This window comes from Danio rerio, chromosome 7 (genome assembly GCF_049306965.1).
Source record: "Danio rerio strain Tuebingen ecotype United States chromosome 7, GRCz12tu, whole genome shotgun sequence".
NCBI classification, from domain to species: Eukaryota; Metazoa; Chordata; class Actinopteri; order Cypriniformes; family Danionidae; genus Danio; species Danio rerio.
The window spans coordinates 53,515,388-53,537,723 of NC_133182.1; the positions used below are offsets into that span (position 1 = coordinate 53,515,388).

At 35.4% G+C, this 22,336-nt stretch overlaps 1 protein-coding gene across 7 annotated transcripts in view; it reads right to left on the bottom strand.

Annotated features, from left to right (window-relative positions):
* The window catches only part of hdac8 (histone deacetylase 8), a 56,237-nt gene that overhangs the window by 14,619 nt on the left and 19,282 nt on the right, over positions 1–22,336 (bottom strand). For 5 of the 7 annotated variants that reach the window (NM_213431.1, XM_073906371.1, XM_005166507.5 and 2 more), the window contains 1 exon segment: positions 7,104–7,209. In NM_213431.1, the coding sequence (NP_998596.1) occupies positions 7,104–7,209 (106 nt within the window). 7 annotated transcript variants of the gene reach the window in all.

The window sequence follows — 22,336 nt, forward strand, 5'->3', positions numbered from 1 at the left end:
TGTTAACAAACAGAGCACTTCTGTGAGGTAGCTCGAACAATCAAGTAATAAATAACATAATTTCTTCACTTTTTGAACTTGAGTGCAACAGCAAATATATATAAAAAAAAGTCTATGGCAATGTTGTCATCATCAACTTTCTAAATGTTCTAATTTGCCAGCATTTAACTAAAAGCATCTCTGCAACAAAGTGATGTCATGCCGCATGCGTTGCTGTTTCTACATACGTACATATATATATATATATATATATATATATATATATATATATATATACACACATACATATATATATATATATATATATATATATATATATATATATATATATATATATATATATATATATATATATATATACACACACACATATACATATATATATATACACACATATATATATGTATGTATATATATATATATATACACATATATATATATATACATACATGCATATATATATATATATACATACACATATATATATGTATGTATATATATGTATGTATATATATATATATATATATATACACACATATATATATATACATACATGCATATATATATATATATATACATACACACATATATATATATATATATATATATATATATATATATATATATATATATATATATATATATATACATACATGCATATATATATATACACATACATATACATATATATATATATACACACATATATATAAATGACATCGCTCCTGTTAAAGTCAAGAAGATGACTGGCAGGCAAAAGGGATCTTGGACAAGGTCACCGAAAGTACAAATGATGAAAAGACAGTGCAGAAAATCTGAGCGTATGTGGAGAAAGACAAAACTAGTAGTCCATTATAACATCTATAAAGACAGTCTTCATGCCTTTAATATGGAACTAAACACTGCCAGACAGACTTTCTTTTCAAGCCTTATAAACAGCAACTTAAATAATGCTCGTACACTCTTTGCAACGATAGAGAGACTCACAAACCCCCCCAGTCAGATTCCAAGTGAGCTCCTCTCTGAAAGCAAATGTAATGAGTTTGCTCATTTCTTCACTGATAAGATTAATAATATCAGAAAGGCAATCAGCTCATCCAATCAGCCAAGTTGTGTCGATATCAAACAAGCTCAACCACAACTTAAGAAATCAGACATTATGTCTGATTTCATGGCAATTAACGGTAAAATCTTAGAAGAGACTGTGCAAGTTATGAAAACATCAACCTGCAGTCTTGACACGCTTCCCACATCATTCTTCAAATCGGTGTTTACCTGTTTAGAAATGGATCTTCTAAAAGTGGTAAATGCTTCACTTCTATCAGGGATTTTTCCAACCTCACTTAAAACTGCAGTTGTTAAACCCCTCTTGAAGAAGAGCAACCTGGATAACACCCTATTGAGCAATTACAGGCCAATCTCAAATCTCCCTTTCATTGGCAAAATCATTGAAAAAGTTGTTTTTAACCAGGTTAACAAGTTCTTAAACTTCAGGGGGTGTTTAGACAATTTTCAATCGGGGTTCAGAGCACATCACAGTACAGAGAGCGCTCTTATAAAGATAATCAATGATATACGCCTAAATACAGATTCAGGTAAAATAACAGTGCTGGTATTGTTGGATCTCAGTGCTGCATTTGACACTGTCGATCACAGCATACTTCTGGATAGGCTGGAAAACTGGGTTGGGCTATCTGGCACGGTCCTCAAATGGTTTAGATCTTACCTAGAAGGTAGAGGTTACCATGTCAGTATAGGTGACCATAGGTCGAGGTGGACACCCATGACGTGTGGAGTCCCACAAGGCTCGATTCTGGCACCTCTCCTGTTCAACCTTTACATGCTCCCTCTAAGCCAAATAATGAGAAAGAACCAAATCTCCTACCACAGCTATGCTGATGACACTCAGATCTACCTAGCCTTACAGCCTAATGACTACAGCCCCATTGACACCCTCTGCCAATGCATTGATGAAATGAGCAATTGGATGTGCCAAAACTTTCTTCAGTTAAACAAAGAGAAAACTGAAATTATTGTGTTTGGAAACAAAGATGAGGTTCTCAAGGTAAATGCGTACCTTGGCACTAAAGGTCAAATGACAAAAAATAAGGTCAAGAATCTTGGTGTGACTCTGGAGTCAGATCTGAGTTTCAACAGTCATGTCAAAGCAGTCAGTAAATCAGCATACTATCATCTCAAAAACATAGCAAGAATCAGATGCTTTGTTTCTAGTGAAGATTTAGAAAAACTTGTTCATGCTTTTATCAGCAGCAGGGTGGATTACTGTAATGGACTCCTCACTGGTCTTCCTAAAAAGACAGTAAGACAGTTGCAGCTCATCCAGAACGCTGCAGCCAGAATTCTAACCAGAACCAGAAAATCAGAGCACATCACACCTGTCCTCAGGTCTTTACACTGGCTGCCAGTTACATTCAGAATAGATTTTAAAGTATTATTACTGGTCTATAAATCACTAAATGGCCTAGGACCTCAATACATTACAGATATGCTCACTGAATACAAACCTAACAGATCACTCAGATCTTTAGGATCATATAAACTAGAAGTTCCAAGAGTTCAGTCAAAGCAGGGTGAATCGGCTTTTAGCCACTATGCCCCTCGCTGCTGGAATCAGCTTCCAGAAATGATCAGATGTGCTCCAACAATAGGCACATTCAAATCAAGACTGAAAACACATCTGTTTAGCTGTGCCTTTACTGAATGAGCACTGTGCTGCGTCCGACAGATTGCACTATCATGTTTTTCTCTTCTTCTTCATTCTTTCATATCACATTTTACCTGTTTTTATGTTTTGTTTTGTTTTTATGCATTTTTATTATTTGTTTTTATTTTTATTTTACTTGTTTCTTTTATTCTTGTTTATGTAAAGCACTTTGAATTGCCATTGTGTATGAAATGTGCTATATAAATAAACTTGCCTTGCCTTGCCTTGCCTATATATATGTATGTATATATATGTATGTATATATATGTATGTATATATATATATATATATATATATATACACATATATATATATATACATACATGCATATATATATATACATACACACATATATATATATATATATATATATATATATATATATATATATATATATATATATATATATATATATATATACATATACATACACATACATACACATACATATATATATACATACATATATAGTTGACAGTTGAAGTCAGAATTATTAGCCCCCTTGAACTATTAGACCGCTTGTTTATTTATTCCCCAATTTCTGTTTAACAGAGAGCAGATTTTTTCAACACATTTCTAAACAAAATAGTTTTGATAACCATCATGACTGTAAATATTTTACTAGATATTATTCAAGACACTTCTAGAAAGCTTAAAGTGACATTTAAAGGCTTAACTAGGTTAATGAGGTTAACTATGCAGGTTAGGGTAATTAGGCAAGTTATTGTATAACGATGGTTTGTTCTGTAGACTATCGAAGAAAATATTAGCTTAAAGAGGCTAAATAAAAATAAATATATAAATATATATAAATATATATATAAATATATATATAAATATATATATATATATATATATATATATATATATATATATATATATATATATACATATATATATATATATATTAGATCCAATAACGTGATCGGAAATAGGGCCCGATCGCGCAGTTTCAGGCTCGATCGGATTTTATATATTTTATATAATATATTATATAATCGAGCCCGAAACTATATATATATATATATATATATATATATATATATATATATATATATATATATATATATATATACATGCATACATACAGGGCTCGAAATTGCGACCATTTTGGTCGCATATGCGCCCGAAAATTTATCTATGCGACCTCATAATATATCTGGGAGCAATAGTGCGACTGCAGATAATGGTTGTAGTGTAGTTTTGATTTTTTTGTAAAAACGTTCTGAATCGCTCTTCCCTGCCGCTATATTGGTTCATATTAGCTGTCATTCACTCAAGGTATTCCGCTGTCAGATGACAGGGAAGGAGCTTTTATGACCACGGGAAATGCAAACGGCTGAAGAGTAAAAACTTAAAGCACACAGGTTTGCAAACCCCACCTAAAGTTAAGGCGCAGATGAAAGCGATCATGACACGTCACGTGGTGAATAATGATCCGCCAGCTGAGATCAATCGAGTACGCGCTTCTTGGAGAAGGTGCCCGAGTTGCATTCACTGCGTGTTCAGCGCAAATGTTCGCTAAAAGATAAATCTAATACTGTACATATCATCGCCAAAGTAGCTCGCCTTCACTAAGTTTACACTGAAACTGCGGCTCATAACAAAGACCGGTATTGCGCCGATGGTTAGCGCAAGAATCCTGCTCTGCCTGCTCATAAATTGGGTCGGCTGACTCGCCTGCTTTTCCACTAACACAGAAAAATGAAGATCATCTCAGACTGAACCTTTAAATTGACACAAACTGAAACCAAAACTTTTAAAGAGTGATAGAAGTGAGACTTTACTTACTTTCTTTTGTCTATTCTTTTTTGAGGTGTATATATATTTTTTTTTTATTTACTGATGACTGCTTTGCAGCTTTCATCATTGAATTGAATGATTTAATGTTAACTAATGTACCCTTATTGTAAAGTGTTACCTGATTTATTATAATCTTTTGTTTGTTTTGTAGCAGAAATATTATTTATTAAATTGACATGCATATAAAAACAGCAGTACAAAATAAATATTTCTTACTGCAATGCTTCATTTTTGTTTGATGCAAACTATACAATTATTTTTCATAAAGAAACAGACTTTTTATAGCAGATAACCTACATTCATGCACATTCAAGGCAACATCATAATGAGAAATGGAATTCATTGTTACTATTATTGTCATTTTTTATCATCATTAATATTCTATGGCCTAATTATTAGACATTCATTTTGGAATTATTGCACACAAATATCAATGTCTTCACAGCATTAGTTAGATAGTTGTTTCTAGTTTTTGTCAGCCCTATTAATGTTGTTTTAAAATACAATAAATCCCTTAAAAAAACAATTTGCAGCTGTGCTCATTCATTTTTGGTGGGTGCTCCTAAATTTTTTCTGGTGCTCCTAAAATTTTTTTGGTGCTCCTAAATATTTGAAGTTGGGAGCACTGGTGCTACCAAGTAAAAAAGTTAATTTCGAGCCCTGATATATATATATATAATCTTGAGCCTGAAACGGGCCCGATTTCCGATCACGTTATTGGATCTGGACATCCCTACTTCTTCCAGTTAATTGAGTTTGACTAGATAGAAATAGTGTTTTATTCACAAACATTTTATGTGATCAGGTATGTGCATACATTTAATCTCAAAAAATGTAATCCAATCTTTGGATGTAAACTGCTAACGTGAACTCTAAGTGAACCAGATTTAAGGCATCATTTTCTTTTTTTGGTTTAGATAAAATGAACCAAGATAATTAAACTATAAAATGTAAACACATCCTGATTTTTCATAGGAAAGTTTCCCTAAATCTTTACTTTTATGTAACAGTAAACATTAAACATCATTGCGAAAACAATACTAAAATAACAATTCGCCCCACTCAGAGTGAAGCAAAGGACTGTGTGTGAGAAGTAGTTTGGCTCGATTCAATTAAATCTTTTTCCCAAACAATGTCTGCATTCATATTCTGAACACTGCTTTTCCTTTTTCACTGCCAGATTTTTGCCCATTCACACAGATGTTTCAATGAGCTCAAGAGGAAAAAACTTAATTTTATTACATCCAAGGGGCATTTGAAGTCTTCTCAGCATAGCTTTGAAACATGTTTTGAGTAAAGACTATTGTCCCTAGAGAAGGTGAATAGGCAAGAGTTTGCAAACCTCAAATAAACACACAAACAGACAGAGTTCATGCACAATTGCAGCAATAAATATACACTAAGTGATAGCATACACGAATGACACAAAGCAAAACTTTGTGTTAAATGGACAAACCAGACACTTTGTCAAAAAACAAAACATCTCTTAAAAGTGTGGATAAGTGCGTGTCTGGGTCTCGGCACGTACATGTGTGCAAATGTTCCTAGTTTAGCCTGTTCTCATTCTCATCCCAGCCGCTCTCCTGAGACTTCAGCCTCAAGTTTCTAAGAATGCTTTGCTTATTTATTTACTGATGACTGGGAACATCAAACAGACATGTTTCTCTTTTGTACAGCTGAGGAGAGCCAGTCACTGGGGACAAATGTGGTTGGTTTAAAGGTCTCCCGCTCACTAGAGGGGGGGTTGGTTGCAAAGTTTTTGGAAGGACAGCTGGATAATTGAATGAATAATGGACACACCATCAGTGTTTTTCAAATAAACAGACTGTTACTTTTAAAGAAACATAGGAAAATAGGCTAATTTTACAACTCCCCGAGAATAAACAGTTGAGTTTGACCATTTTTGAATCCATTCAGGCAATCTTCAAGTTTGGTCAAAGCACTTTTAGAATAACTTAGCATAGATCACTGAATCGGATTAGACCATTAGCATCTCACTCAAAAATGACCAAAGAGTAATAATTTTCCCATTTGAAGCTTGAATCTTCTAAGCTACATTGTCTACGAACACAGATCGAAAATGAAAGGTGCTATTTCCTAGGTAAATATGGCTAGCAACTATATTCTCTGGGGTAAAAATCAAGAAAGGTTGTGCCGTATAACAGCACCTGAAAATAGTCCCCAGGTAGGTAACATCCAACATGACCCAGTCCCTGTCATTCTGAAAAATATCATTGCGTTCATTTTTGAGTGAGATGCTAATGGTCTAATCCAATTCAATGGTCTATGCTAAGTTAAGCTAAGCTAAGCTAAAAGTGCAGACCTGGAGATCGGCTGATTGGAATAAACAAATAAATAAATAAAATAAGAGTAAAAAAGAGCGAAAATAAATAAATGAATAAATCAAATGTTTACCTCTAGGAGTCAAAAAAGTGGAGTTGCTTAAATAATTTAGTCAGCTTTGAAATTGCAAAAAGTAATACCATCTGTAGAAATGGTAAAAGTGTAAAAGAGAAATTATACTGAGGTCTGGTGTTGTGTTTGGTGAAGTTCTGGTTGTTGTCATGGCCTTTACCTTTGATGGTGCTGATGACCCGCTCCAGATGCTGGCTCTCATTGCGATCGGGTCGACAGCTCGGGCTGATCTCCAGGGAATAATCTGGGCCATATTCAGTGAAGAACTGGATAAGGAGAAAAACAAACATACGCAAATTTTTTTTTAGAATTGTATTTTGCACCGTCCAAGTGAAAAAAATCCATTACGGGTAGTTCTAACTTCTACTACATTGGAAGTGATTGTGATGTGATTGCCAAAAACCTTACAAAATGTCTGACCCTGGGATTAAGATATATTTTAGATGAACTAAAAACTTAATTATTAAAGTACAAAAACAATTCAACCAAAATGGCATTATGTTTTCTGCTCAAATGACAAGCATAAAAACAAGCCAACATTTCGAGCAAAGACAGTAATCACTTTAGTTGTTAACCATTTCAATGCGATCAAGGTTTCTACAATAAACCAAGTTTATAGCTTTCTCACAGTTAGGAAGCAATAAATACTTGAGTAAATTTGTGAATGTTTAGTCATACTTCCATTTTTCCCCCCAAGCAATCACATATAAAACAACGTTTTTAATGCTGGATAACTCTGCTCAGTTATTCTGAGCATTCAGTCCCTCAAGTCAGATGAATTGAGCCAAAAAGCAGTCAAAGTTTCCCCTATCATGAATTGCATCTGAACTACAATTAGTGATGCATTATAATTTTGAAATTACTACTTTAAAAACTGGCCAAAAAGACAGCCAGACATATTGCCTGCTCATTTGAAAAACACTGTCTGCATTGTGCTGATGAAGTATCTGGTGTTTAAATTGTACAAAGATTGAGTTAGCTGTATGTTAGATGCATTAGCTCAACTCTGCTTTCAATTACTGCTCTTTTGTTTATCCGGCTTATAATGGTCCGGTCTCAATGCTCTGCAACATGCTAGGGATTATACAACATACGAGTCTGTGAATGTGTGTAGTCTAGCATGTTTTTACACGCACACAAGAAAGGTGTAAACAGAACGCAATTGTACAATGATTGGTTCATGTGTGCTCATGATTAGTTATTATGCTGTTTGAAAGAACACAGTATGCCACTTGTTTTCCCATGAACTCAACCTTTCCCAAGCAGGCTAATCTGAAACAGCACTGTCCACAACCCTGCTGCATTGTTTGCTTTGGAACACATTACTGTCACATTGAAACTTTTGTATTTAAAGAGGTGGTTCAGCCAGAAATCACGGATTATTGATCTTGGGCTCATTCCAAATACAATCCAAGACTTTGAACTACAAATGAAGATAGTTTAAATGAAAGTGATTTCACTTTTTGCACTGACAGAGTATTCCATCATACCATTGATGCTACAAAAAGTTTCTATACGGATCATACATGTAATCGATGAGAATTAAGCTGTTTACTTACAGGAAGTTCAACCATTCTTGTTTGATGATAAAGAAACAATTTGAAAGCATGTACTAATTATTGTTTACCGTATTTAAAGTCCTCTGCTGCATGTGTGTTTTTAAGCGTTTACTAAAATCAATTTGATCATCATATATTAGTGATTGCGACTTATTACCCTGTATGATTCATTATGTCATGTTTATTCGTTATCTGTTACGTTTACAATTTCTTAATGAAATCTAAAGCATTGAGCTTTAAATTTAGTCAGGCACAAGATTTTAACTGACATGAAGGTGGCATGACTCTCGATAGGGGTGCTCCGACTGAGTGGCCAATGATCACAATCAGCCAATAATTGCTTTGGAAGGTTTGATTGGCATTTTCTATATAGGTTGATCCATAAGGACAATCAAATTATGCAAAACTTGCAAGACATTATTTTTACCCGCTGCTAAAAATGGGTTCACCAGTTTGGCTATTCTACAAGTTGAGTGAAAAAGACAATTCATTACCATTCTGCACTGTGTGTACCAAGTAAATTCCATAAGGCGGGAAGAACTCAAAACCTTTCAACACAGCCTCGTTAGTCACATCAATGAATAAAAGCAGTTTTGCAAGTTGGCTAGCATCAAGAGCAGAACAGTTCAGAAATTTAAGTTCCGCTTACAGTTGTCAGTAGCAGAAACATTTCAAAGACAGCGACACTACTGCAAGAACAATAAGAGGCATAAGTAAATGCCATGCTGAATAAAGAAATTTATATGCCTTGGTCATTTGTCTATTGTGGAAGACGAAGGTTTCCAGTGACTCGTGTCATTCTCAAATTAGTTTGTTAAAATTGGCAAGCAAGCTAAAAAATTTTAACAATGTTTCTACAGCTACAAAAAAGTTTACAAAATGTTGATCTCAGTGCAAAGTGTAACATTTAAAAATATTACTAATAAAATACTCAACTTCCCAATGACAGTGTCAGTGTCACAAAATTTAGCTGTTCTGACTATACCTCAATCTCTGATATCTTAAAAAACCCAAACCAGACTGAAGGGAGTTAAAATTTATAAACTGATACAAGAGTTTATGCAGTGCACTTTATTAGCCGTCATCCTTAAAGTACATTAGAAAAATATAAACTGAGAGCTGACTGATTTGAAATAATTCTCTGGTTATAGCTTAGGTTTTTAGCTAATAGTTAATGTTGTCAACAGCTAACATTCACTTAGTTACTTAGTTACTGACTCACTAACTAACTAACTAACTAACTAACTAAACTAGATAGGTAGTTGCTTATTTACTCAGTTCCTTTCGTACAAACTAACCAAGATAAATAGTTACTTATTTACTCAGTTACTAAATTTCTTACTAGCTAGCTAGCTAGATATAGATAGACAGACAGACAGACAGACAGATCGACAGACAGACACAGATAGATAGAAAGATAGATAGATAGATAGATAGATAGATAGATAGATAGATAGATAGATAGATAGATATCCCTCTCTTGAAGTTGTATTTGTCAAGCTCCAAGCTATTCCCATTTACTAAGCTAAAACAGACTAAAATGTTTTTAGCTGATACGTTATTCTTTCTCTTTTCTTAATTTTAATACTTAACATATATAGTTGTTTATTACACAAATGTAGTTTAATACACAATCCTGCATGGCTAATAGAACACTTTGAATAAACCACGTAATCAGTATCGGTCAATACAGCTTCCAGTGATCCAGAAAAAAATCCAGCTACCCCCCTTGTAATTTATGCCAGAACAAACCCTTTTGCTTGCTTGTTGTTTCCACACCACCATGATTAAGAAAGATGAACTTAATTCAAAAATAGATGAAAAAGTTCATAGAGTCAGATATAATTACACATAACAAAATAAGACCAGCACCTCCCTCTTTAACAGGGCAGACTAAGAAAACAGTGATCCACTCTTAGTCAAAACATGACCGCACACTTCATTGTCAGCGGTTCATCATAAAGGTGCATATAGGTTTCATCTCCTGACCTTTTGAACCCTGACCCTGTTAACCATCAACACCACCCAACATCTATTATGAACTTCCCCAAAGCTCATTTCCACCATTTATTCCACTCCGGAATACTGGGAGCCAGCAACTTCCCAGACGCAACGACACAAATAGTCCCACCCACAGAAGAAGATAGAGCTCCCACTATTTGTTACTGTTTTGGCGTCACAAGACAGATGAGACTGGAGAGGTTAGATAACACCTGATCTTAAGATCTGCAGTCTCAAATGACATAAATCAAAGGACCGTAAACTTTATGAAATCATAAGTGGTCATGACATCCACTGAATCGCCACATACATAGTTTTATTATTGTCTCAAGTCAAACAACATGGGTGGACATACAGTATCTGTGTCTGAAATGCTTCCTTTCTAGACCGGTCAGTACGTGCCAGCAGTAATGAGCCAAGCCAGTGCTGACAGTCTGTCTCGCACTTTACAGTACCAGACCTGGTTCAAAGGGTAAAACTACAGACAATGCAAACATAACACTACTGGCAATCACAACATCCGATTAAACTAGGCGTGAAAAAGTTGGCAGCCAATGAGCTCTTGAGTAAGTGAATCAAAAAAGGATTCAAAAGGAACATTTCATGAATTGTAAATGTAGTACCATCACAACTTGGCACAGAAGAAGCGAAACCAGCAGAAGCGATGGCAAACTATCCCGCTGTGCCCGTACAAATCAATTTGAGAGGAAACTTGCCCGTCTAAAACGGTTTCACATTCACACATCTTTTCTCAATCCACACACCGTCAATGCACCGCCTGTCCTTGTCCCGCTCAATGGGGTTTCTACCCCCTCCTATGGTTATTCAGACAGGACAGAAGACTTTACAATCTCTTTAGCGCTGTTTGACTAGCGTAACCACAAGCAGTCATCTTGATATTGTGCGAGCTGCTGAATGAACCTGTAAACTATGTGGATAAATCTTTGAGATTGTGGGTGGAGTACTTCAGTTACTCGCTAGCATGATGAAGTTTGCCTGTCGGAGACACTGCTTATACAATTGGGGGAAATGATGCAGATTGTGCATTCCTTACAGCCCCTCTCTGAATTCTCATGTGAAATTGAGTTGAATAAAAGAAGAACCGAAGAGAAAGGAACAACGTCTATCTGGCCGACTGACTGCAGGGGGGGAAACAGAGCTTTGGGTGTTTGTTATTTCACTGGGCTGTGCTGAAAATAACTTGGCAGAAACAAGTGAAAAGTAGTTTTTTTTTTCTCTTCTTTTTAAAGAGAGGATGTACAGATGTTGACTGGCCACAGAGCAGCGAGGGTCCATTTCCACCCACAGGCCGAGCACAGTCCCTGACGGCACTCAAACAAAAACACAGCAAATTTCCTACCACTAGCTGATAAGATTTGATCAGAACAAAGCCACACGTTCCCAGTCTAGCAAAACTGCCTATCAGCAGGCACTTTTTGTAGATTTTGTAGATGTCCTGTTTTAAACAATACAGATGACAATCATTTATTAATCTGTATATTGTTCCAAATTCATATTTGATTTTGCAAAAAAAAAAAAAAAAGAAGATATTTTAGACCATGTTGTTAATAGAGATGCAAAAATTATAGATTTTGGTTGTACAATTATAGTCTGAGGAATAATCACTGTTTCACGTTTATCACAATCATTATGCATTCATTCATTTCAAAACACAACTAGTTTAGAAAATCACATCAAAACTTCTTATATTTTAAAGTGCTTTTATTTCTGCTCACTAACTAAATAATATAGCTTAATACTAAAAAGCAAACAATGATCCACTTCTCTTTGGACAAGTTTTTTTGCATTCAAACAAGTAATACTTACACTGAAAATTAACAGCAGGTCAATGAATGAATGAATAAATAAATAAATAAATAAATGTATTGTATTGTATTTTTTTCTCTTTGGAGTAGAAATGTGTATATTTCATACAAAGTATGAGGCTGATTGGTCCAGTTTTTATCATGTGACTTGCTGTGTGTTCGTACCATTCTTTCAACTAGGTGCGCCTGGAAAGCATGAGCATGTCGATCCTAATATGCATGCACAATCTGCGCACCTCTATTGGAAATAACAAACTTGTCTGTGTGTGAAGTTATTAGCCTCAGTCATAGTTAATCCAGTGTGCGTGGGTATTAGTCGCGGTCAAAGACTTTAGAATACACAAGACATGTCACTCTTATACTTTTGAATGAAGAAAAGTGTAACAGTCAATATAGTGAATGAAGCCCCGCCTTCTAGTACAGAAGCTTCGAGCTTAAATGTGCTTCGAACATTTAGAAATGAAACTAAATAGACAATTGTTGTTTAATTTTACTGGTTTTTCATAATATGTAACCGTATTCTTGGCAAGTAGTTTTGAAGAATTTGATGTTTCCCCATTCAAACAGAATGCCTGAGCATACTGCCCGAGAGGCGTTTCAAAGATGGCCTCCGAGCAAAATGACTTGCCTTAAAGGGCCATGACAACCCCCATTTTCGGTTAAAGTCTACTTCAGAATTTTTTCAAAAGATGCATGATTAATGGGCGTGGAGCTCCACGAGCATCGGGCAGGAGTGGGCGTGGCCAGCAGGGGAGAACGTGAGCGAATAACTGTTGTTGTCATTTAGCTCACAAAATGAGACAAACAGTGAGGAGACGCATGAGTTTATAGTTCACAAAGTTAAAATGCAAAGAAATGAACAGTAATTTAATGCCCTGCTACATTTGTTATTCGTAATTTCATATACACATAACCACAATTTATATCATTATAAAGATATGTGTGTTCATGTAAACCCTATAAATGAGGACTTCTCCTTCTTTCCCAGTATCCAGCAGACTCAGTGCAGCAGGTCTCCTGACCTGTCTATTTTAACCATTAGCCCTGCTGGTAATCTGGAGAATTTAGGCAAACACAGCAGCACAGTGATGTGTCTGAATGTGAACGAACTCCTGATAAAAGAAAGCGTCCGCCATTCTCTAATTCTCTTGCTGCTTTCCCTACAAAAATGCTTGCAACACACATACAGCTTTGCTGTATGATCGGCCCTGAAAAGATCGCGGGGGAAAACATGCAACAAACCCCGTGGATCATAGAAACAAACGCATATGAGCCTTCATGAACGGCTAAATACTGTGTGCCGTGGGTCCGTGTCTCACAGCTCGGGCTTGACTCTGGCAAGTCTGGCAGGTCTTATGAATAATTAAGCAGCCGGCTCTTCTCATAGGATAAGAAAACTACGCAATGAATAATAATGAGAAACCGACGCGTCATCATTGCACTACTGCGCTACGTCGCCGATTTTGATCCCGCCCAAAAAATCATTTTAAACCCGGAAGCTGAAATTAGCTGACAAAAGCTCAAAGATATCCAGTTTTCCCCACAATTAAAGCTGACAGGTGCTAACATTGTCTTAACTGATGCTCAACACACACAAATCTGTTAATATAAAAAAAAAAGTTCTCCAGGGTGTCCTGAACCTTTAAAGGGACTTGTCGCGGTGTACAATCTCGGAACCTCAAACTAGCACACAGTAGGGCTGTGCGATTAATCAAAAATCAAATCGCAATTTGAAACGTTGGGATTAGTTAAGTTGTTTGCTAGTAAGGCTTATATTTATATCGCATCCTCTTAAAATATGTGTTTATTAATGTTTAAATTTCACCAGTAAACATCAGCAAACTACCATGAGTTTAATCGTAATTTTTCTTAGTCACATATAATTTTCAGCATCAAAAGACACAAAGGCCTTGTAATTAAAAACTTGTAAATAAATTTAAAATACCCTCGATTTACATACTAAATAGCATGGATAATTAACAGCGACTCTTTTATTTACAATGTGCAACAAAAAAAAAACAATACATTTAGTTCTGATTGTCTTAGCATTCACAGCCACACTGTCATTAATAAGACCAAAAATCTCAAGACATAAAAAGTTAAACATAAATAAAAATGGCTTTTTATGACACTCCTTTGAAATGGATCTTTGAAGTATGCTGGGCTAAATGTGTTTGTTGTATGCGATGGCACTTTTATCAGTATCTGTATGGCATTATGATGTTATAAAATGTATAAAGGTGTTAAATTGACACAAGGATTTCCTCTATCACAAACAAAAACAAACATCTGCTGTGGATTCCTGTGCTGGTTATGAACTGGACAACAATGTGACTACAATAAGTTTTTTTTTTTTTGTAAGAGCATGCTTGAGCATTCAGTCTTTTTTATGGCCACATCTTCGACAATGTCCTGTTTTTGGTTTGTTGGTATGTCTGTGGTCTGTGTATTTTTTATTTTTTGGTATGTACATCTAACATTTAATTGTGGGAGTCTTAAGATGTATATAATAACCACTGCAAAATATCTTCTCAACAAATATTAGTAACGTAACAGGGTAGAGGGATAAGATGCTATGATCAAGTTTGATTTGTTGACACATGCCCAGTTCTAGCTTAATCAATCTTGTGAGTACAGGGGGACATTCTTCATACCTTGCTTAAATGATCTAAGATAATTTGGCAGATCCTAGATCTTTTAATCTTAATCCCTGATCTCTGGCTAATTTAGTTCTTCAACCAAGTTTGAGAATCAGATTAAAATGTCTGTATGAACTGATCTGAGATCGCTGTGTGTTGTAAAGGACTGATCTACTCGAAATCATGATCATCAATGCAATGACTGGCTGACGGTATAGCAACGTAATGACATCATCTGATTAAATTACATTCTGACATTAAATTATCCATGTGAGCAAAATTACATAAAAGTCATAGTAAACTGTTTGTTAAATGTGATACGCAATAACTTTACACCCTTGTTGTGGGCTACAGGCTTTTACACTTTCATGTGTCAAGAGTATTTAGCAATTTAGTTGCGTCCAGAATGTATCAATAGCGCTTCACTTTTTCCACATTTTATACGTTACAGCCTTATTCCAAAATGAATTAAATTCATTTATTTCCTCAAAATTCTACACACAATACCCCATAATGACAATGTGAAAAAAGATTTATTAAAATTGTTGCAAATTTATTAAAATTAAATAATTTTAAAAACCTGAAAAATCACATGTACAGAAGTATTCCCAGCTTTTGCCGTGAAGTTCTAAATTGAGCTGAGGTACATTCTATTTCCACTGATCATTCTTGAGATGTTTCAGCAGCTTCATTGGAGTTCACCTGTGGTAAATCCAGTTGACTGAAAAGGCTTGTCTATATACGGTCCCAGGGTTGACAGTGCATGTCAAAGCACAAACCAAGCATAAAGACAAAGGAATTGTCTGTAGACATCCGAGGCATGATTGTCTCGAGGCACAAGGCAGGGGAAAGTTTCTAATTTCTAATGCTCTGGAAGTTCCAATGAGCACAATAGCCTCCATGTTTGGAACCACCAGGACTCTTCCTAGAGCTGGCCTGCCATCTAAGCTGAGTGATCGAGGGAGAAGGTGATCAATAACCCAATGGTCACGCTGTCTGAGCTCCAGCATTCTTTTGTGGAGAGAGGAGAACCTTACAAAAGGAAAAACCATCTGTGCAGCAATCCACCAATCAGGCCTGTATCGTAGAGTGGCCAAACGGAAGCCACCCGCCTGGAATTTGCCAAAAGGCATTTGAACGACTATCAGACCATAAGAAACTAAGTTCTCTTGTCTGATGAGACTAAAATTAAACTCTTTAGAGTGAATGTCAGGCTTTACATTTGGAGAAAACCAGGCTCCACTCATCACCAGGCTAATACCATCCATACAGTGAAGCATTGGTGGTGACAGCATCATGCGGTGGGGATGTTTTTCAGCAGCAGGAACTGGAAGACCAGTCAGGATAGAGGGAAGATGAATGCAGCATTGTACAGAGACATCCTGAATGAAAAACTGCTTCAGAGTAATCTTGACCTCAGACTGGGGCGACAGTTCATCTTCCAGCAGGACAATGACCCTAAGCACACCGCCAAAATATCAATGGAGTGGCTTCACAACAACTCGGTGAATCGCCTTGAGTGGCCCAGCCATAGCCCAGACCTAAATCCTATTGAACATCTCTGGAGAGATCTGAAAATGTCTGTACATTGTCGCTTCCCATCAAACCTGATAGAGCTTGAGAGGTACTGCAAAGAGGAATCGGCAAAATTCACAAAAATAGACACTTCAAAAATACTTGAGGCTGTAATTGCTGCCAAAGGTGCATCAACAAAGTATTGAGCAAAGGCTGTGAATTCTTATGTACATGTTATTTTTCAGCTTTATTATTTTTAATAAATTTGCAGCAATTTCAAAAACTATTTTTCACATTGTCATTATGGGATATTGTGTGTAGAATGTTATATAATACATAAATTAATTTAATCCATTTTGGAATAAGGCTGTGACTTAAAAAAATGTGGAAAAAGTGAAGCGTTATGAATACTTTCCGGATGCACTGTACTTGAAGACCAGATTTTCTTTATTATAGTAGCCTCGGCCTATTGAAGTTTCTTAATCGGTGTAAGGAATAACTGGCTGTTTAAATAAATTTTGCATTAAAAAAGCATTTTGATATCGGTGTAGGTGTCTATAACTTTTGCGAAGCATTAAATCACATATTAGCTGACAAAACACATGCATGACTGATCAAACGAAAAAATAAATCAAAAACATTTGTTGGCCCAAATGGGTTTACCAACCAAAACAAATGAATAAAAAAAATCTGGATTGACACCAATTTCTTGGAATAAAAGGAGAAGATGGGGCCAACAATGAAGTTGATTTAGACCAATATCAAGGCTGTCTTGGCCCAAGCACAGCACAAGCTTTTCCAATTCATCAGCTTCTTAAAGAGAAACAATTCAGGTCTCAATAAAAGGCTTGCGTTTTTTTTCTGCTTCTGGGACTCTCCCTTGTGAGAGGACGGTCTATATTAGCTTCACTTTTTCATCTCTCTGTGTCTGTGACAGGGCCTGAATGAGCTCGTTGTATGCCTCCACTCCAGTCTGTCTTCATTGTTTGCAGTCCTGGCAGGGCAGAACCCAGACTGAGCCGCCTCTGAGTCTTAGCAGCTGGACCGACTCGAGGAGAGAGAGAAAGACAGCACAGGTACAAAGTGCTTCTTGTTCCACCTCTTCTTTCCCAGCTTCTTCTATGCTGCAACACTCTTCTATCTTTTTTATACCCCATTGGTGGATGCCCCTCTGTCTTATCTATCTCTCTCTCTCTCTCTCTCTCTCTCTCTTCTTTGTCTTTATTGATTCACACTACAGTTAAATAGTGTTTTGTTTGGCCAAGATGGACACACAATAACAGTGCTGGTGAGGAGATGGGGGTTCCTCTCTGTAAGAGGGGAGGAGAGAGTGTTTCATGCTTTGAAAAGCCGATGGAGGGAACAATAATGGTAGAGAATCTATCTATGTATCTCTCTCTCTCTGGCAGTTTGCAGTTTGCTGATGTTTACTGGTAAAATTTACACATATTTTTAAGAGATATAAATAAAATTGTCAGTAATTACTCAATAGTCATGTACTTCTAAGCCTGTATGGCTTTCTATCTAAGAAGATAGAGAGAGAGAGAGAGAGAGAGAGAGAGAGAGAGAGAGAGAAGAAAGGAATGAGGAGAAAAAGGGAGAGGGGGGAGATAGAGTGGTGGTCCTTAACTCTGAATGTTTTGGGGACTGGTAGCCTTGAGTTCTTAGGAAGGACTGGGTCATATGGTCATCATATGGAGACTATAAAGCACTACAGAGAACAAACAAATGCTTTACATTATAGTGAGAAGAACAGAACAAGCCAGAAAAAGAGCACAAGAGAGAAAACATCAAGACACCACAGGCTCACCACACCATTTACACTGCAGTAATAATAGTTTAAAAGATTACAAAATTAAACACTATTTCAAAAATTAAATAGCACATTTCACGTTACTACTAGGGATGCACCAAAATGAAAATTCTTGGCTAAAACTGAAAACTGAAAAAGAGGAAACCAGGGCTAAAAACCGAAAACAGCAAATGAAATTATGCCAATTATTAGTACTATTGCATTTATGGCTATGACTGTGTACTAAGCTTACTAAAATCAAGGCACTGCAGTTGCATAAATTAAATTATTAAAGGTAAATATTAAAGTTTCAAAAAGGTAAAGTTTCAAAGAATAAATCAAATACAAACTATGAAAATGATTTGTTTAGCACATAAGCAATGAAAACATGCACAAAAGCAGGCACATTAATTTAAACAGGTGCTTAGCCAAACAGCGAAAAGTGCAAAATTATATATTCAAAAAGGCAGCAACAACAAAGCTCCAAAAATGGCAATTTATTAAAATGAAAAAGGCTGATACAAGGAGTGTATCATTTTGAAATGTTACACACCTTGTATCAGCCTTTTTAATTGAATAAATTGGCATTTTTTTGAGCTTTAGTGCTGTCACCTTTTTCTATTTTTCATTTTGCACATTGCAACAATTGGTTGTGACTTCTTGCGATGGGGACTTTAGACAAAACCATCTAGCTGTTGACTGACGCTTGAGAAAGATTTGAGAAAGTGTATTTAAATATGGCCAGGGCATAAATAAACATTTTTGTCAAATATAAGAGCATATTTAGCAGAAATGCGGCTAATATCTAGCAGAGCATTTTGTGTGGGCTGCTTTATTTCTGCATTCAAGTAATGATCTTTATAATGCAGTTTAAGTTGTGATGAAGTGCAAAGGATCCAAACAGAATGAATAGACACACCGCAGACATGATGCTTCAGACAAGCAAATGCAGGCCACGGCTTCTGTTTGTTATCACAACATACTGTTTCGGCCGCATTGTTTCAGAGATAAAAATCTTTCGACTAAAAACTGAAACTGCACTTTTGGGTAATTTTGGATGAAAATGTTCAGATGCTTAATATTCGGTGCATTCCTATTTACTATGTTTGTATTCTGCGTTTGTAGTGTGTATTTTGTAGTGTGTAAATAAAAAATGAATAGGGGCAATAAAATCGTTCTAATTTTAGCTCTTATGTTTACAGAGTCGTTATGGTATTGTTATGAAAGCATGTGACAAATTTTGCACAGATGATATCAATATGACTATTGCGTTTGCCTATTCGAATGTGGTCTCATCAGCAATAACTATTATACTTTAATTGCTGACTGCCAGTTTAAATCAAAAACTAGCACGGCAACAAGTTACAGAGCAACTGGAATCATTGGATCATTGTTCAGTGGTAAGAAAAACAAGCCATTTCAGGTGTTGGTTAGAACAAAAACTGCTTTTATATAAAAATAATTTGCTCTATCACATGCCGTTGCTGTAGTTAGAAAACGGTTCTAATCAGACTTAAATCAGCCTTTATGCTCGATAGTCAGACACACTCACGTTAATCTGGTAACCTGTAACTGCGTGGATTCATCAGAGAAGGAGCAGAGTGTTTTGATGAAGGTGTGCAATACCTAGTTCAACCACTGGGTGTCAAACTTACATGCTGCACTTTTGAAGTATTCAAGACTTGTTATCAAGATAGTGTGAAGACGACAAACAAAAGTAAAAAGTAATTGTTGATTAGCGACGTGAGTAACGCAGTATAAAGCAGAGCTTTTATTAGTTCTTTCAGATCATGCGGGGAAGCGGCACGGTTTTATCATATTAATACGTTCTGCTACCCTATGCAGTCTAACAAGATGTACAACATATTTAAACATGTTTGATATTTCCCTGTTCTATACAAATAAAAACAGAAATCGAGGGTCTGTGATGTCATTACCATGGCAACACAAGACATGGTTGTGTCGCTAGTTAAAATAGCGCATTTCTCTTGTATTGTAACTTTTTTAAATACATTTGTGAAAATGTAAATATTTAAGTCAGCAAAATATGTACTCTTCTATCGTTCTTTAAATATTTTGATACAAAATCTTACATATAGGGCCTTTAAATTTGCAAGCTTGACATATTTTGTATTCACGTTGCATTACCAAAGGTTTTCTTAATTTACTGTTGTTAATGAGGAGGTGTATAAGGTCAACTACAAACTAGGGCTGCACAATTTTGGCTAAAACGAGAAGCACTATTTTTTTAGCTTAAAATCAAGATCACAATTTTCTCACAATTCTCTAGACGTTAAATAAATGTATAAAAAACAAGTAGGCTATTATTATTATTCTCAAACATATGGTAAAACAACACTTTTAATATTAGGCCTATGTGTAGGTCTACTGTTGGTTAAAATGCTCAAGTGTGTACAGACTTGGAATGGTGGACTTGAACAGACTTTAAATATGTCCTGGTTGTTAATGCACAGTAAACTGATGGCATAAGTATACAACTATTCAAAATCCTAAAGTTGAACTATTATGTTTTGAGACATGTTTGTTATTTATCATTGACAACATTATTAGATCATTTTTTTCACGGGTAAAATGAGACATTTGTCATGATCAAATTCCCTTTATATATATATATACAGTATATTCAACATTATATAGGCTAGATTAGATTAGATTCAACTTCATTGTCATTACACATGTACAAGTACAATGCAACAAAATGCAGTTTAGGTCTAACCAGCAGTGCAATAGCAGCAAGTGCAGGATAAAGGTATAAGTTATAAAGTGCAGTTATAGAAAAACTATGGTGATATTTACAGATGGATGTACTATGAACATTATATACAGGTTGTATTAGCTACGAACAGAGATTAACAATAAATGAATATATGAATAAATGTACAATAAATGAATATATGTACAGGTTGCTATTAATAATCTTTAGTGTGCAGATAAATAAACAGGATTACAAATGTATATTTGGTCACTTTACAATAAGGTTCATTAGTTAATGTTAAGTAATGCATTTACTTACATGAACAAACAATGAACAATACATTTACTACAGTATTTATTCATGTTAATAAACTATAGTTAATGAAAATACAGTTGTTCATTGTTAGTTCATGTTAACTCATGGTGCATTAACTAATGTTAACAAGCATGGACTTGAATGTTAATAATGCATTAGTAAATGTCCGATTATGATTAATAAATGCTGTACAAGTGTTGTTAATGATTAGTTCATGTTAGTAAATGCATTAACTAATGAACCTTATTGTAAAGTGTTACCGTATATTTGCAGTTGGTGTGTACATAATTACAAATGTCCATGTGCAGTTGGTATGTACAGTTCAAATAAGTAAATCAGTGCAATAGTGCAGTAGTAGGCTAGAGTAGTTATGCTGACACTGTTTCATGTTTTAAACATGTACAACACTTTGTCTTCAATATGAAAGAAAATATCAAATGCTTGTCGTAATCATAACTTTCAAATGTGATATGATCATTGAAATGATGTGCACGCTTTTGGTTTCACTTTCACTGCCAAACAAAACAAACACACGCAAATCATACTTCCCACACGACTCATAAACGATCGCTCTGGGAAACATTATTTACAACATAAACAAATAAACAACAAAATAATGTACAACATTGAACATTATTTACAACATTATTACCTGTGATTCACAGCCTACGGTTCTGTTCATGGCAGGCACGCGAGTGTTCTCTTAATAGTTATAAAAAATAAATAAATAAACAAAAAAGTCAGCTCATTTGTGATCTTGCGGCCGCAAATACGTAATTACATTATTACAGAAATTACATTTTAGAGTGAATTGTACCTTATAAATACAGTATGTGATTTTTTACACAATTTGGATGTGTTCATGTTGCTGAAAAATGTATATAAAACAATGTAAAGACTTGTGCGTCCGCCTTATGCTTCGCTGAATTGTAGAAAAGCAGAATTAAGATCACGTGTAAGGTCGAATCAAGATTGTGATCTTTTTCGATTAATCTTGCAGCCACTCCAAATTACAGTTTAGCTGTCATTA